This window comes from Drosophila takahashii, chromosome 2L (assembly GCF_030179915.1).
Source record: "Drosophila takahashii strain IR98-3 E-12201 chromosome 2L, DtakHiC1v2, whole genome shotgun sequence".
NCBI lineage: Eukaryota > Metazoa > Arthropoda > Insecta > Diptera > Drosophilidae > Drosophila > Drosophila takahashii.
Genome location: NC_091678.1, coordinates 2,696,539 through 2,712,925, shown reverse-complemented (window position 1 = coordinate 2,712,925; position 16,387 = coordinate 2,696,539). Strand labels below are relative to the sequence as shown.

Below are 16,387 nucleotides of genomic sequence, written 5' to 3'. Positions count from 1 at the left end.
ATTCACTTTTACAATTATATTTAATTTAATGACTTTCAGCTTTGATTTTAATATTCTAAACATTTTTGACTAAAATATTTGTAATATCAACTCAAATGTTTTATATTTAATTTTCTAAATAATAGTATTTTTGGCATATAAATTATTTTTACTATACTATTTTTTTTTATCAGTGTAGCCTTTTGTCCCTGCCCTGGCATTTGACTTTTTAAAGGCCAACTTAGTTAAGGTCTTAAGTGAGTTAAGCAATAAACAGGCAGCTTGGCGGGGGGGTTTTCTCGTTAACGAGCTGCATTTTGAAATGAATGTGAAATGCACACGAAGAGGCGGCCACCGTAAATCCGCCAGGTGAAAATGGTGTTGGAGTCTTGCAAAAATTGTTACTTATGAATTATGTGCTAAAATTAGTCTGCGTTTGCGCATGGGTGGGGCCTTATAAATTAATTTTAATTGCGTTTCAATTGCAAGCCAATTAACTTGAAGCAATTTATGAGTGGCAGACGATTGCAGGAGTCGAGTATCTATGAGTGGTTGTCGCAAAAGGATACGCCCTATATCACCAATATCACTTCAAAGCGCTGGGTTTTCAAAGAGTCTGATTGAAATTGAAAAAAGCAGGTCAAAGACCCTTTACGAATATCGTTATTTTATTTTCCACTGCATTGAAGATTATAAGTGCCTAATTAATTAAACAAAAATATATACTTTATAATTACAAAATTGTATTTTCTTTTAGATTGTTTTTTTAATTTTTTCTACCTCTATAAAAAATAAAAATACAACTATATCAGCTCTGCTCACTTTTTTTTTCTTAGACAAGCGAATTAACACCAAAAGATTTATTTGATTTGAAGCTTTTGAGAAATGTTCAACCAGAATATGTCATAAGAAATCCTGTCTCAATTGAATTATTAAATAAGTGATTAAATTTGAATGGAAAGAGCCAAACGCCCAAGAGAAAAATGTACCAAAAACTAAACCGATTTTGCACAAATCCTCAAGGACTCTTGGGGAAAAATGGCAGACGACATTTTTGAAATCCACTCGTGTGAAAACCGCAAAAGCTCAAGTGTCATGCAATAATTGAAAATTATATGGCTGGAAAAGCCCAGGTATTCTGCTCGAATGTGTGTGCATGCTAATTTCCCGTTTACCTTACCCACTTGCATCACACAAAAACCACAAATAATAACCTACCTACTACCAACTATTTTTGCAGGATATCAAGCGACATGATCAGGGTATTTACCGATGTCGTGTGGATTTTCGCACCAGTCAAACGCAAAGTTTCCGTTTCAATTTGTCAGTAATAAGTGAGTACTGTCCCTCCTGTGAAACACTGTGAATTTGATTCATGAGAGTGTGTGCTGCATTGAAAAACGAATAACGAATCTATCCATGTGTTTTTGCCTACATCCTGTGTTTGTCTTTAGTACTTCCGGAGCAGCCAATCATCCTGGACCGATGGGGTCGTCAGCTGAATGGCACTCAATTGGGGCCGAAACAGGAGGGCGATGATATCGTTATCACTTGTCGTGTGGTGGGCGGTAAGTTGAGCTGACTGACTACAAAGGACGAACTTAACCCCAATATATATAGTACACACACACACCCATGGCCATATCCGTATGCTCGGCTAGACAATTTCCTGTTAATTTCCTTAAAAGCTTTGACCGGCAAAAAAGAAAAAAAAGAGCCAAAAGAAAAACACATCGCAGAAGGAAAAGTGCTGCAAATGAAAATATCACAAAGTCTGCTTTGGGTTTCACTACTTTTGGCTTTGGCTTCGGCTTGGGTTGTGGTATTTTTTCAAGCTTGACTTTTTAATTTGCACCATTTTTCGTTTTTACTAGCATTTTACTAACTTTTGCCCCTTTTTTTGGGTTTCGGTATCCCTGTAGGTCGGCCGCAACCGCAGGTCCGTTGGCTCGTAAATGGACTGCTTGTCGACAATCAAAACGAGCACAATTCCGGCGATGTTATCGAGAACCGTCTGTTGTGGCCATCGGTGCAGCGCAACGATTTGAATTCCGTATTCACATGTCAGGCACTGAATACGCAATTAGATAAACCCAAGGAGAAGAGCTTCATACTGGATATGCACCGTAAGTAGCGTCGAGTGGGTGGTGTTCCATTGCCTTAAATTGAAAACCACAAACCAACAAGATACTTTAGTGTCAAAAGAAAGAGGGTGCAGAATAATTACAGTGCCCTTTTAAAGAATTTGTATTTCTTTCAAGCTCTTCCTTTGAGATATTAAAGTATTTTTATTTAGCTTAACTTTTTTAAATTAAATTTTAAGGAGAAGTACCGATTTATAAATATTAAAATATTCACATAATTCTTCAAAAAAGTCAATTAAAATTTTAAAAAATTACCAGTTAAGATATGTGGAACATATTAAAATTTATAAAATAGTTATAAGTTTTTCGTGAGAAAAAGGTTCTAAGTTCAAAGGGGAAAACCTTTGGCAAAACTTTCCGGCCGACGCACACTTGCCATACGGTTAAATGCAGCATTATAAGGGCCATTAAATAATTATATGCTAACTGGAGAGAGCAACATTGTCGATGGGGGGCGTTCAGCTCACGAATGTCAGGCCCTCGTGTTTCCGTCTTCCCAGACGTCCGTGGCCTCGTTTACACTCCATCCACCGTCCATTTATCCACCATCCAACTAGAACACAATGCGCCAGGAGCGGAGCTCAAGAAGCCCAGTATCAACGAGCGGCAGACACGGCATCGGAAGGCCGGACAAAGTCATAATCCTGCCAGGAAGTGCAGCACTTGAGAGCTGTCGAGTCGTAATAGACACAAATTGTTGTTGATACTGGCTAACAAACATACAAACACGTAGGGAGTAAATGGGGGGTCCAAAATGATTGCCGTACAAAACGAACTGCAATTATGAGACCATGAAATATTATGGTAAACAGTTTTAATTACAATTGCATTGAATTGAATGTTCTCCGCCTGTCCAATTACAGTGAAGCCCCTGGTGGTGAAAATCCTGGAGCCGCCCAACTCGATGATAGCCGATCGTCGCTACGAGGTGACCTGTGAATCCTCTGGCTCTCGGCCGAATGCCATCATCACCTGGTACAAGGGAAAACGGCAATTACGACGTACAAAGGTGAGTACTGTGTGGGGATAACTGTAGATATAGGGAGGGGGTTCTCTACCATAGAGTGGAGTGACCGCAATTGACGCAGCAACTAGCTGCCTCTGTTGACTGACTCACGTTCAGCTCGATAACTTATTGTGTTTGCACAGTCATGCCAAACAAACGGAGCTCGTAACTCCCGGAACCCTCCCACCCACACCCACCTCAGACCATCTCTGGGATACAGATACATATAGTGCAGAGACAGACAGAAACAGAACCCACTTGTTGTCCCTGGGCGTGGTTCACACTCGCAGCTGGGTCCCGACTCTAGTCCCTAGTCCACTGGGTCCCCAGCCAATCCCACAACTTGGTTAGAATAAACACAGATAATGTGATATAAACTCCACAATACACAAACGATTCCAGTCCGCTTTGCATTTTGCTTTGGCCCACCCACATTTCCGCTTTTTTTTCTTTACCCTTTCAACGGCAACCTGCAGTTCTGATTTACTTATCACCCTACCTTTCTAGAGGTAATTTTTCCTATATTTTTCGAAATTTTGATAATAAATTTTACACTAAATGTGTTTTGCAACCATTTTATTTAATGTTTTTTTTTTAAGTAAACGTACCATTGATATTTAAGTTATCTATTTTATAAAATCTCCAAGATATGCTATTTAATTTTGTATAATAAATGGTTTATAATTTAATTTCGTTTATTTTCTGGTATTTTATAGTTATTTCATAATTAGCTTTTTAGCACCTTTTCTAAGGTATTTGCCCAGAAATTGTATTCGAGTTAGGGTATCCCGAAAAATAGGTTTTGTAAACTGGTTTTTTGTTTGTTGTTTTCGTTTTTTTTTGTTTGCTTTGCTTTTTTCTCTTCAACTTTGGACAAATTTATGGGAGTTTTGGCGCAATTTTGTTGCAATTCATTTTTGTGTGTCGGGACCTCCAGACCTCCAGTGGAGTCCTGGTTAGCTATATCCCATATATCCACAGCCCGGGCCTCTTTGGTCTGTTGGCCCGTTGTTTATGTCCATGTCTATCCGCTTATATGCATACACGCTGATTGCTTTGCCGTTTTGGCCAGCTCCTCCTGGGCCAACCAGCCAGCCAGCCCAGTGTTTTTTAAAGACCGGAAATGTTTTTCAGTAGTTTTCATGTAGCATAAAGTTGCCGTAATGCGGCATAGGTCCCTCCCAGTCCTCAGTCCTGCCATCCCACATGTTTTACATGCCTTTTCGTACCCTACTTTGGGGTTTCTAATATATGTCTGTGTCTGCCTCCCTTTTTGGCCAGGTTGTGGGTGGGTTTTAGCCATGGAGGGCCCTCCGGCATTAATCAAAGCCCCGCAGACGTTCTAATTGAGAAGTTTAGCCCACGAATTGAAATAGCCTATGCAAAGGGATACGTTGAATAATGTAAATTCTCTTCACTGACTATTTAACACAGGGTAGAGGGATTTATTACGAGTTCCTATTTTAGTTTGTATATTTTTAATAATTTATCACGAGTTAAATTTATTTATTTATTCGTTGAATTAGATTTTTATTTATAACAAAAAAGTCAGGTATAATTTCATGTTCATATGGTGATATTATTTAAATGTATACACTCAGAAAAAAAAATTTCCTTAATTTTAGTCCATTGACCTTGATTTAAGGAATAATGGCTTTAAAAGGGCTAAATAAGGCTATACATGGACTTACAAATTTTCATCCCATATAAATTTTAAGTCTATATGGACTAAAAATGGACTTAAGTCCATGTAACAGTCCATATGGCCTTAGGTCCATTTTTAGTCCATGTAGTCTTAAAATGTATATGGGAAGAAAACTTTTATGTCCATGTATAGCCTTATTTAGCCATTTTTAGTCCATCGTTCCTTAATTTAAGGAACGTGGACTTAAATCAATGTAATTTTTTTTTCTGGGTGTAGGTATATATTTTATAATTTATCTCAATGCAGTTTTCAAAGTTTTATTACAGAGATTTTTATTCAACATAATTTGGTTTGAAATTTATTGGTACGCATTTTATAATTTAGCTCGAAGCAGTTACAAATTTTTGACTTATTTGTTGAAACGGCTTTTTTATCTTTACTTTTTTCACGCATATTCTTTTAATGCTTATATTTTATAATTTATCTAGATGCAGTTTTAAATGTTTTTGAATCTCTAATTATTTCACTTAAATGGTCATGTTATATCTGCTCTTCATGAGGCAGCTAAAACGCCCCGAAATCGCTCCAAATAATACCCAATCGATCATATTTCGCCCCCGTAAAGACAAGGATTTATATTGCCGCTAACTGCCAGCACTTTAACACCCCCGGCACCCAATAACCCGAGCACCAAATCACATTTCTGGCAAAGGCCTTGCCTTCCAGCGATTTGAGCAATGTGTAAACTCTGCTAACAAAGCGGAGGAATCGAGGGTGAAGCACTTTATGGCCATATATGTATATACCAACTATATGGCGGCGAGCGAAGCTCAACTAATTGTTGGTGTGACGCCTTTTGTTGGTGTCCCTGCTGCCTGTCTGTCATTAAATTTATAATACCCCAAGAGCACACACACACCCACATAAAACCCGAGCAAACATACCAATAAATTTTAAATTGCAAACATAAAATATTTCCACAAATTTGCAAACAAAAAAGAAAACACAAAGAAAAGGAAACTTTGACTCGAGGCAAGGTTCCCTGCTTCGGTTCGGGAAAACTTAATTAATGCAGAAACATTTTCTTATTTTTTTGCAGGACGACATATCAAAGAACTCGACACGCTCCGAGCTGAGCTTTGTGCCGACCACAGACGACGATGGCAAATCGATAACATGCCGTGCGGAAAATCCAAATGTGAATGGCCTGTATTTGGAGACCATGTGGAAATTGAATGTCGTTTGTAAGTATTACAAATTGCGCTTAAGTCTAAAGTATGAGTGAAATGGAAATGGGCAAGGAGAGGGAGGAGGAAAGGAGAAGGAAACCTTCCCGAAGGAAGAAGGAAAAAGCGAGGACAGCTACCAAAAGGTAGACAGTCCGGGGCTCCGAACAAGACCAGGCTGAAATTTATTACGGCGGCGATGTCGCCATCGCCATCGCTTGCCGTTGAAAGCCTTTAAAATGCAAATAAATCAAAGACAAATGACAAATTGTGAATAATTTGCCAAAGGGCCAAAACACTGTGGCGTTTCGCAGTGCAAAAAAGGGAGCCCAAATGAAATATGTGGGCTAACAAAATGTATGGCAGTCGCTTAAATTAAATGAAGGACTTTGGCTGCGGCCCCGTTTCAATAAAAATAAATAATACAACAAATAAGTTTGCAAAGTAGCCCGTAAAGTGGTTATTCACCTGCAAACTCTCAATAATTGTAAATCCCGCTTTAAGCCAGTTCAATTCGTATTCCCAAAGCCCGGAAAAAACTGCGGACATCGTAAAGTGCAAAGGGAAAAACGAGTCGTTACGTATACGCCATGGTTAACGTGGCCAAAAAAATTCCCTTCCCATTTTTTTCGTTCTGTTTCCAAGGGCATCACGTAATAGCATTTCTTTGCTTTTCATTTCTTAAAATATGAATATTTTCGTTACTTCAATCTGTGATGTGTCTTCTCCCTGCTAAAAATGTTTGGTTACGCCTACAAAATTCCGTCTGTCCTTATATGCATATATGTAGATGTGTGTGTATATAGGCGTAATATGATTATATTTTTTATGCCCCACACATACTTTCGGGGCTCATATTTTATGTTTTAGAATATTATTTTTTATTTGTTTGTTTTTGCTCACGTTAAAGCAATTGACGGTGTTATTTTTTGTTTTTTGTTGCCACGTTGGCGCAAATAAACTTTATGATCGGCACGTAGCCATATACACATAAGAGTGCGCCCAAATGTTTGTGTGTTTTTGGGGAAAATTCTTATGTTGGGGCAGGCACTGTGTTTTTTTTATTCACCGAAATCTCATGAATAGTCTTTTGAATTTTTTCCACGATTTTCAGACTTCAAAGAGCTTAAGAAACGAAAGCCTACATAGAAAAAGAAAGGTTTTCATTAAAAAACTAAAATAAATTCAAGTGATTCCCAATACAGATTTTATTTTTAGGGACCATTTAAATAACATAAAATTGTTATAAATATTTATGGAAAACAGCTGCAGAAATTAAAAACCACAAATACAAAATACAAGAAATTAACTTAAATTAAATTTAAAGGAAGTGCTTGCTTGCCATAACTTCTTTTAAGTTATCCTCATCGCCCACTTCACATGAGCAGATATAAATTCCAGTTTGTTCTAATTTAGGTACAGACTGAATTTATATGCCTGGGCTTCTTTATGTCTTTGTTGTTGTTGCCAGAATACGATATCTGCATCACGCGTGAGTTATTATGCCAACTGCGTTTTGGCTCCTTAGGCACGACATTTGCCAAGGCCATTTGGTCATGCTTTATGCCACACATTGCCCATCTCATACTCCATGCTCCATACTCCATACTCCAATCCTCGTCCTCCAAAAACTGCCATTGTATAATTTTGTTTATATCGCGCATGTGTGCGCAGTGTGTAAGCGACTGACTCGTTTTAAAATTTATAATGTAACCGAGAGGGGCAGCCTTAGTTGGTCTCGGATTCGGTCTCCTAGCAATGGAAACAAGACAGAACATGCAATGCAATCACAGACGCTGTTCAGATTCCCCCAAGAGTGCAGAACTGGAAAAGAAATGACACTGTCAAAATAAATACTTACTTAATTATTTTTTGACATTTTTACTTTCTTTTATTTAACAAAAAATTCAAGAAAATCAGAAATAATGTAAATGAAAATTATTTATTATATTTTAAAAATGTTAAAAGATATTAAATTATATTAAAAATATTAAACGCAGATTTAATAAGTGGCCATTAATTTGGAGTTTAATTTTGGAGCTCTTTAATTTCTTAAAAATGGTTGTTAATTTATTAAATTTTCTTTATTTGGAAGAACAAATTCCTTGGGTGAAATCAACTTTTTCTATTTGCCTAAAAAATCGTAAAATCTTAAATATTTATTTGGGTGTATAAACGCGAAAAATATTTTTTTTATATATATTTTAGTCTAAATAAAAATTCCCTCATCTGTGGAACAAATTAAATAATTAAAAATTCAGCTTGTAGTGTTTATTTTTTTCTGTGTAAATTTATTAGACCCCGCAGCACTGCAGACAATACATATGAATCACATACGCACGCAGACGAGCTGTAAGTGTCTTGCCGTATGTGCTTTTGTGGCCATTGTTTATGACCGGGAACACTGGGGGAGCAGCTCCTCCTCCTCTTCGGTGGATGGAGGAGGAGCCCTTGGATCTGGTGGAGCGTGCCTGGCATTTTGAAAAAGCGAAAGCTCGCTCCGCACACATGTATTGCCTTGAATGCCACAATTTGAGTTGATATTTTTAAAGTGGCAATAGAATGTGAGGGCACCGTCACTTTATTGGCTCTCCACCATGGAGTCCGAGGACAAATCGGCCACCAGGGCATCGTAGACGGCATGCGGCACCACCGTGCCCACAATCTTCTTGTTCACATCGGTCTTCACGCGTATGATCTGGATCTTGTGGCCGTTCTTCTCGATTATCAGCTCGATCCTGTCCCAAATGGGCAGCATTAGACCGGAAAGCACATGATACTTCCGCACCCGGAGGCCAACTTCGCAGCCCACGGAAAATGGGCAGATGCGATTCCAGTAGACGTGGGAGCACATATTCAAGCAGGAATCGTACTGCAGCAGCCAGAATTCGCGGGCCTCTTCCGGCGTTACCTTAACATATCGCGATGAAATCGAGCTCAGGGTCTCCAAACGCACTTGGGGTCCCGTGTTGGGTCGGTAGATTTGTAGATTTATCTTTCCCGTCGACCCATCCGCCGCATTGGACGGCGACTGTAGGCAAAGAATAGAGGAGTTCTTGTTGTGACGCAACTGCTGCAGTACATAGAAGCCGTCGTGATCGTACTGGCCCTCTTTTCGGTATCTAAAAAGGAGGGTTTAATATATTAGCCAGACAGCAAAAAATTCAGACCGAGAAAATGTTCTTGAAATCAAGGCGAAAGTACTGTGAGGTTTGTTTTTCGGGCTGAGGTGAGTCTTTCAATGCAGATGGAAATCGTCTTGGATTGATAATTTGAAATTGGAAAAAGCGAGGATCAAATGTTTTTAGTTGGACAATTCGAGAAGAAATGTTCTAGAAGTCAAGACGAAATTCTCTCAGGTTTGTCTTTAGAGATGAGGTAAGCGTTAAAATGGAGATGCAAGTCGTCTTGGATTGGATTTATCGAACGAGAGCACTTCATCTCGATTTTGATTATCCGAAATTGGATAGATCTTGTGTTTTAAGAGAGAAAAGTTTTTAAAACTTCAATTATATTTTTTTCTAAATATTTATTAAAAATCCTACTTACTTGGCCAGCGCTGTCTCGAAGGGCATGCCCCGTTCCACGATGACCGTGTGCAGTTCGGTGGCCGCAGTTCCTGTGGCATGCTTCCTAATGAATCTAATTAGCTTAATAGACTTCACACTGGCCCCATGGGCATCCAGGTCGAGAATGCCCAGATCGAAGCGTCCCGAGCGCTTCATTTGCATGATCAGTGAGTACATCTTGTCCAGGAAGAATTTGAAGAGGGCATTTTGGACCTCCACGCGACAGCCGAGAATGCGATTAAGGAACTTGGAGATATTATTACTATCCTTCTCCACACTAAAGACCTTCACTTTGTTCTCCTCGCGCACATTGAGCATTCCCACGCCGGCCATCGATACTTTGCTGTCGTATAGGAAGTCCCCCTCATAGGACTGCGGTATTTGCGCAGGATCCAGTGGCCTATCGCTGGTCAGCTGATGCATCACTTCTTCCAAAGCACTTCGACCGATACTATTATCGATATTGAACTGCGAGAGATCGCGGGCATCGGTGGCACGACGATCGCCCTGCGTCAGGGCTCCCAAACTCTCCAATCTTTTGGCCACCGTCGAGGCAAAACGCCTCTCGCCAGCCAAATCGGTGATCACGAACACATATTCCGGTGAATTGACCTGATTCGAACGATGAGTGCGTCCAAATTGCTGGATGGCTCGATCGGCACTCCAAGGGAGTTCCAGTGTGATATGCAAACGACGTCTCTGATTCGAAACCCTCTTATCACTCTGCAGGGAAATACCACTGGAGGCTGCCTCCGAAATGATGGCCACATGTTTGCTGCCGTCCATAAAGCGCTGCTTCTCTCGATAATTGACCAAATCCATTGAGATTTCGTTATCGCAACGCGACTCGTACTTGTAGCCATCGTACTCGGTTCTCACTACCCTCCCGCGACGACCGGTCATCTCGGCCACCAGATTGGTTCCGCCCAGTTCTGAGATTAGCTTGTCCAGCGTATTGGCCGGCAGCCTTCTGCCCAGCACCTCAATCTTATCGAGCAACTGTTCACGGGAAGAGATACAACGTTCCACGTCCCTTTCCGTAATATTCGCCTTTTGCGGCTTGGTATTATCGAAAGTGTAGGTGGGTTCGCCATCATTGTCCTGGGCCCTCATATTATTGCAAAGGTGCTGCAGAATGCGTTCCTGCATGGTGATTTTCTCCACTGTTTATAGGGGATTTTAAATGACTTTTAGTTCTTCAATATAACTAATGATAAGAGATCTGCATTAATAATAATTATTTAATGGTTCTAAAGAATTCGCGCTTTAAAATTTTGTATTATTGTAAAAGAATGTTAAGAGGTAGAATATATGTAATGATGGCCGACATTGGCTCTATTTATTCTGAGGAATCTTTTTTTTTAAGAATACTTATATAAAACAATGGTTACAACTAGCAAATATTCTGAAGAATTCGCGGTCTTATTTTGTATAAGAATGAAGAATTTGTGTATGCGTTTAGATGGTTAAAACTGACAATTGTGACATCATGGTCAATATAGCCACTAAATTTCCTAAAGAATTCGCGGTAAAGTATTCTTACAGGCATCTAATAACTTTCTACGTATATTAACATACCTTTGTCCACCTTCGGAGGACGTCCTCGTCGCTTTCGTCCCGCCTTCCCCTTCTCCTCTTCCGAGTTCCAGGTGTTCTCGTACATCTCGATATCGCTGTCCCCCGCCTCGGCATCCTCGTCATCGTCAAACCAGTCGGGATTCATCTTGGCCTTCTTGGGTCTCGGCGGTCGAGATCTTGCTTCCGGCTCGAACTCACCCGTATTTAGAAGATGATGAAACGAGTCGCGTTTCGGAGCTGGAAAGTGCTTCTCCACGAATGATTGAATGATCATCTTGGAGGTGGACACAAAGGTGCTAAGCTTCCCGTGATGCCGCTCCAGATGCTCCAGGGTGCGTGACTCCCCCGTCGACTGGAGGCCAATGACCACCGCCTTGCCCATTCGGGTGGCCTGGCGGGTCATCTTGACCACATGATTTACCTTGGAGGCAATGCACAGGTTCTTGAAGAATCGCTGATGGGCACACCAGAACTGGCAGGTGATGATCTTCTGCACCCGATTTTCGACGCACATTAGGCGACAGGACTTCTGGAATTTCTTATTTATTTCCGCCCAGAGTTCGGCAGACAAATTGTAGCACTTTCGGAACTCCTTGGCCATGGGCACCTCTTCGATGCGGAAGCTCACATCCTTAAAGCTCAGCTGACGAGCTATGTAGGTTCCCCGGAGTTTCATATCCATGGCCACAATTTCCATGGCTCCGATGCCGCGCTTCTCCACCGCATTTACAAACTCATAGAACTCCGGATAGGCGGTTCCCTGACCCCAAAGACCCAATCTCACCATATATGCCATGTTTCTCGGTTCACTCGCCCCAGTGGCCGAGGCGTAGACCACTCTTGCATTTGGTAGCAACTTCTGGAGTTCCAAAACCGTAGTTCCCGTCTTCGTGGACTTGCCCACATTCATCAGACTCAAATTCTTGGCCTTGTGGCACTCGTCAAACACAATCACCCCCTCGAAATTCTTGCCCAGCCAGTGGATCAATTGTCGCAGTCTGGTTTTATACTTCGAATTGGCCGTTACCGATTCCCCAATGAGTGCCGTGTAGGTGCAGAATATCACACCCTTTGTAAAGTTATCATTCTCATTGGAACATATGCGACTGTACTTGAACTTGCTAATGGCCGCCACACGCACCTCATCATGGGCTCCTATATCCGCCAGATCTCGCTCCGCATCGAACTTGAGGTCACTGGAGACGGAGATCCAGAGAGCACGTTGCCGGCCCTTCACGTAGTTATCGTAGATAATACCCGCAATGGTGCGACCTTTTCCCACGCCAGCTCCATCGCCCAGAAGAAATCCCGCTCTCTCACCGCTGGGTAGGATTTGCTCGTGGGCCTGGCAGGCATAGACCACCGCCTCCAGTTGCAGGGCACTCAGACAATCGGTGGTCTCCGGGGGGAGATCCAATTTATAGGTGATATCGGGTAGCTCCACGGATGATAGTGTGGCCGTTTCCACCACGGAATCGGGATGAGCCCTGCCCACTTTCAACTTACTCGGCCAATAGGCGGCAAAGGTATCGGCCACACCGATTTCCTCGTAGTCAACCTCCTCGTCCTCGACCACCTGCTGTTCTCCGGGTGTTGGGTATACTCCTGGAATATCCCTGGTGTTCAGCGGTTCATTTTTAATGTCTCCCGGTTTTAGAGTTACAGGCAGGGCCAAATAGGGTTGAGCACTCTGCAGTATCTGATGCAATTGACTGGCCGTGAAATTCTCTCTGGGTTTTAAACCCATGGAAGGCGGCACCACTTCCGCATTGGTGATGAGACCATCGGGAGCTCTGGTAATTTGAACGGCAATATTCTCCCCTCGAACGCCCTTCAATAGCGTGACATTCGGAACTTGAGCCAGGGTGCGAAACTGATTGGTGGCCACTTGAGGGGTCATGGTAAAAACGGATGGAGGATTCACGATTTGTTTAGTAGGTGCCACTTGGGGTGGTCCGATTATCGGTTTCAGATAATGTATAGAAGGTGGTGGTGCACTAGATGGAATCTCAATCTCCCTTTTTATCATGGGTAGAGAGTTGAGTTCTGCCTGCAGGCGAGCGTCCATATCAGCATCGACTTTACTGGGATCAGCTGGTGGGGGAGAGGGTTCTTTATAAGATGGTTCCTGCTTTATTAATGGTGGGCTGCCTCCTTCTTGATAAGATGCGAACATGGACTCCATTTCGGCTTTCAGACGTCTGTCAATCTCGTCCTGTACATCGTCTTTCTGCTCCTTATCGTTATCGATAAACGGATTATCAGTATCGTGTTCCTGTTTTACGGAGACTGTTTTATTCATCATTTCATTCTCCTCCCGGCACATTTTCTCCAAATCTGCTTCTATATCGGCGTAATCGCTATGAGAAAGGGGCTCTGACTTGACTACATTGTGTAAATCAGAGCTATTATGCTCCGCCGGGTGATAATTCAGGTCCTTGTCATCGGGACTCAGTTTTTCCATTTTAATATAATCTTGTAGATCTTTTTCCTGCTTTATAGGGGGAATTTCTGGACTTGGCTTTTTCTTTATAATCAAATCTTCGGGAATTTTCGGGAAATTTGCCACCCTTATACATGATTGGGTTTTTTTACCCGTTTGATCATCCAAATTTTTGGGCTTAGCTTTGGAATTAGAACTTGTAGTTGAGGTGGAATTCCGACCACGTTTATCCCCACCCGATTCAGACATGTTTGTGGAATTATTCGATTCTGGGCATAACCTTTTCTTGGTATCACGACTTGAGTTGGTTTTTGTTTCGGGTTCATCAATTTTCTTCGTGGATTGACTTGATTTCGGTTTTTCATCCGCTTTCAAGGACGAAGCAGAACATTTTTGATTTGAGTAAGTCGAACATTTTTGACTTGAGCTAGTTTTTCCTTGCAATTCCGAAGAGGTAGTCTTACTTTTTGGTTCGGGCTCAGCAACTTTCTTTGTGGATCGTCGGGTACTCTTGGTTTTCTCCTCCGCAGCCTGTTTTTCCGAGGCCCTTGAGCTTTTGCCTTGCTTTTCCAATTCTCTTGCTTCTATAGCGTTTTCTATTACTACGTTGGGGTCTGTCCATAGCTTGGAGGATCTTGGTGGCTCCGCTTCCTCAACATTAATATTCGGGGCAAAATTAGTCCAGCCGGTAAATTCGGGAGTTTTAGGTTCTTCTGTACAATTAACATACTTTTTAGACGTATCTTCTTCTTTTTTTTGTAAGCCTGAACGGCTAGATCTCGAACGCCTCGATGAATTCGAGTTAGATCCATCGTTTTTATTGACTTGACTTTGCAGGGGTCGCGGATAGTTATCCGAAGGCTCTGGAGCTTTGACTGGTCTTTGAAGTAGTCGCGGATAATTATCCGAAGGCTCTGGAGTTTTGACTCGACTTCGAAGTGGTCGCGGATAATTATCCGAAGGTTCTGGAGTTTTGACTCGTCTTTGAAGTGGTCTCGGATAATTATCCGAAGGTTCTGGAGTTTTGACTCGACTGTCTGTAGTATCGCGTAGAGCACCTCGTTGTGGTCGCGGATAATTATCCGAAGGTTCTGGAGTAACCCTGGTATTTCCCCTCGCTGCCGCCTGTTGTTGTTGCCTTCCCCTTGGCACCGTATCCAATTTCCCTGCCTTTCCTGTCATTACATGCGGATTTTGCCTTTTCTGTGCTGGCTTTTTGGCATATGGATCGGTTACATATTCCTCGCTGCCGCTTGGAGAGATATCGTTGCGATTGCGCGAGTTTCTTGGGCTCTGACATCGTGCTGGCACTCTTGTGGCTCCAATTTTTCGTCTGCCAGGCGGCTCCGGTTCTACGTAGTCATTAACGTCTTTCTTGATATGAGCCACTCTTCTTTTGTGTGGCATTATACTATATTAACAATACTTTATTATAATAATCTATTAACAATCTCAGATTTTATTAGTTTAATATTTATTATAATTATTTCGTTGTTTTTTGTGCACAGGAATCTCACTGACTGAGGGAAAATTTTTTTACTTCGAATGACAACATGTTTCATGGCCTACTATGATTTTAATTTTGGAACTAGTTCACAAAAAAGTACACATCAAAGCTTACATGGTTTGAAATTTTGGTACCGATAACAATCGTTACTGAGAAATAAAAATCACCATTAATTAATTGAAATAATCAAACTTTCTGTATATTTAATGTATTCCTTTTCAGTACAAATTTACTTAATATTTTGTGTCTTACTTTTTCAAAATTTATAATGTTTATAACAATATGCAATCAAACTTTTATTAAAATTATAATGGGCAATATCGACTTTAAATTTTGCCTACAGATTTTGAAGCAAATGCCCTCATACAACAATTTATTCAAAGCATCGAAAAAGTTTCTTGAATTTCGCAGCCAAAACATCTTTAATATTTGTAGACTTGGCGAATCCCGCGAGGCAGTAGCCATAATACAACAGCCTTTGCTGGCACATAAATTCCGCGCCACCGTTGACTTCCGTTCCGCCATCGATCGATGGTCGTTTTGGGCCAAAGAAACCGGGTTTTGGGGTGGGGGAAAGGGTGGGAAAAAGGGGTCAGGGGGCAACGGTATCCTTGCCGGGAACGGTAAATGATAATCACAAAAATGGCCTGCAACATGTGTGCGGAAATGCGCGACGCGACTTTTCCAGCGAAAGAGTTTTCACAGCCCTTTGGGCACTTTGCCTGATTGGCAGACGCTGACTGGAGAAACTGAGAAGCGGAGAAACGGAGAAGTGGAGAAATGGAGAAACGGCGACTTACACATAAGTGGGCGGCGAGTAAAATGCCACCCAAGAGTTGGGCCAAAAGTTTTCCAGGCCATTCTAAAGTTTTTCAGCAGGGCGGAAGGGAACTTTTTGGCTTTGGCTTGGTGTTTGATTTTGGGTTTGGGCTTTTGCTTGGGGTTCCCCGTTCTGGCCAACTCTTGACTGTCGGCGTTTGGTTTTTGGCCGCCAATAACTCAACAATATTAAGGCTGGCACGTGCGTCCCCCTGTTTGCCCCTGTTTTTGCCCCTTTCTCGAGAAAGCTACTATTCCTGGTACTGGTTTTGGTCCTAGTCTTGGTCCTCGTCCTTTCCTGGTCCTTGTCCTTGTCCTGAGGCTCCTCTGTTTGTCGCAAAGTTTGTGGCTCGTTAAGCAAATTCAAACGACTTAAGCGGCAACACATGTTGGCAAACAGCGGTCGATGGGCGATGGCGATGGGATGTCGTTGCCATGTCCTCATAACTCTCGGCTGATGCTTCACTTTGT

The 16,387-nt window shown here is 41.7% G+C and overlaps 2 protein-coding genes across 3 annotated transcripts in view; one reads left to right on the top strand and one right to left on the bottom strand.

The window, feature by feature from the left end:
- side-II (sidestep II) overlaps window positions 1-16,387 on the top strand; it is a 75,304-nt gene that overhangs the window by 37,989 nt on the left and 20,928 nt on the right. For both annotated transcript variants that reach the window (XM_044395106.2, XM_070211703.1), the window contains exons 5-9: window positions 1,220-1,313; window positions 1,434-1,547; window positions 1,902-2,105; window positions 2,987-3,132; window positions 5,874-6,018. In XM_044395106.2, coding sequence (XP_044251041.1) covers window positions 1,220-1,313; window positions 1,434-1,547; window positions 1,902-2,105; window positions 2,987-3,132; window positions 5,874-6,018 — 703 coding nt within the window. The remainder of the gene's footprint in view (window positions 1-1,219; window positions 1,314-1,433; window positions 1,548-1,901; window positions 2,106-2,986; window positions 3,133-5,873; window positions 6,019-16,387) is intronic.
- LOC108069714 (protein strawberry notch homolog 1) lies at window positions 8,263-15,122 on the bottom strand. The gene is made up of 3 exons (XM_017159922.3): window positions 11,148-15,122; window positions 9,550-10,732; window positions 8,263-9,122 (listed from the first exon to the last, which is right to left on the bottom strand). The coding sequence occupies exons 1-3, from the start codon at window positions 14,995-14,997 to the stop codon at window positions 8,582-8,584; spliced, it is 5,574 nt and encodes a 1,857-aa protein (XP_017015411.3). The 5' UTR covers window positions 14,998-15,122; the 3' UTR covers window positions 8,263-8,581.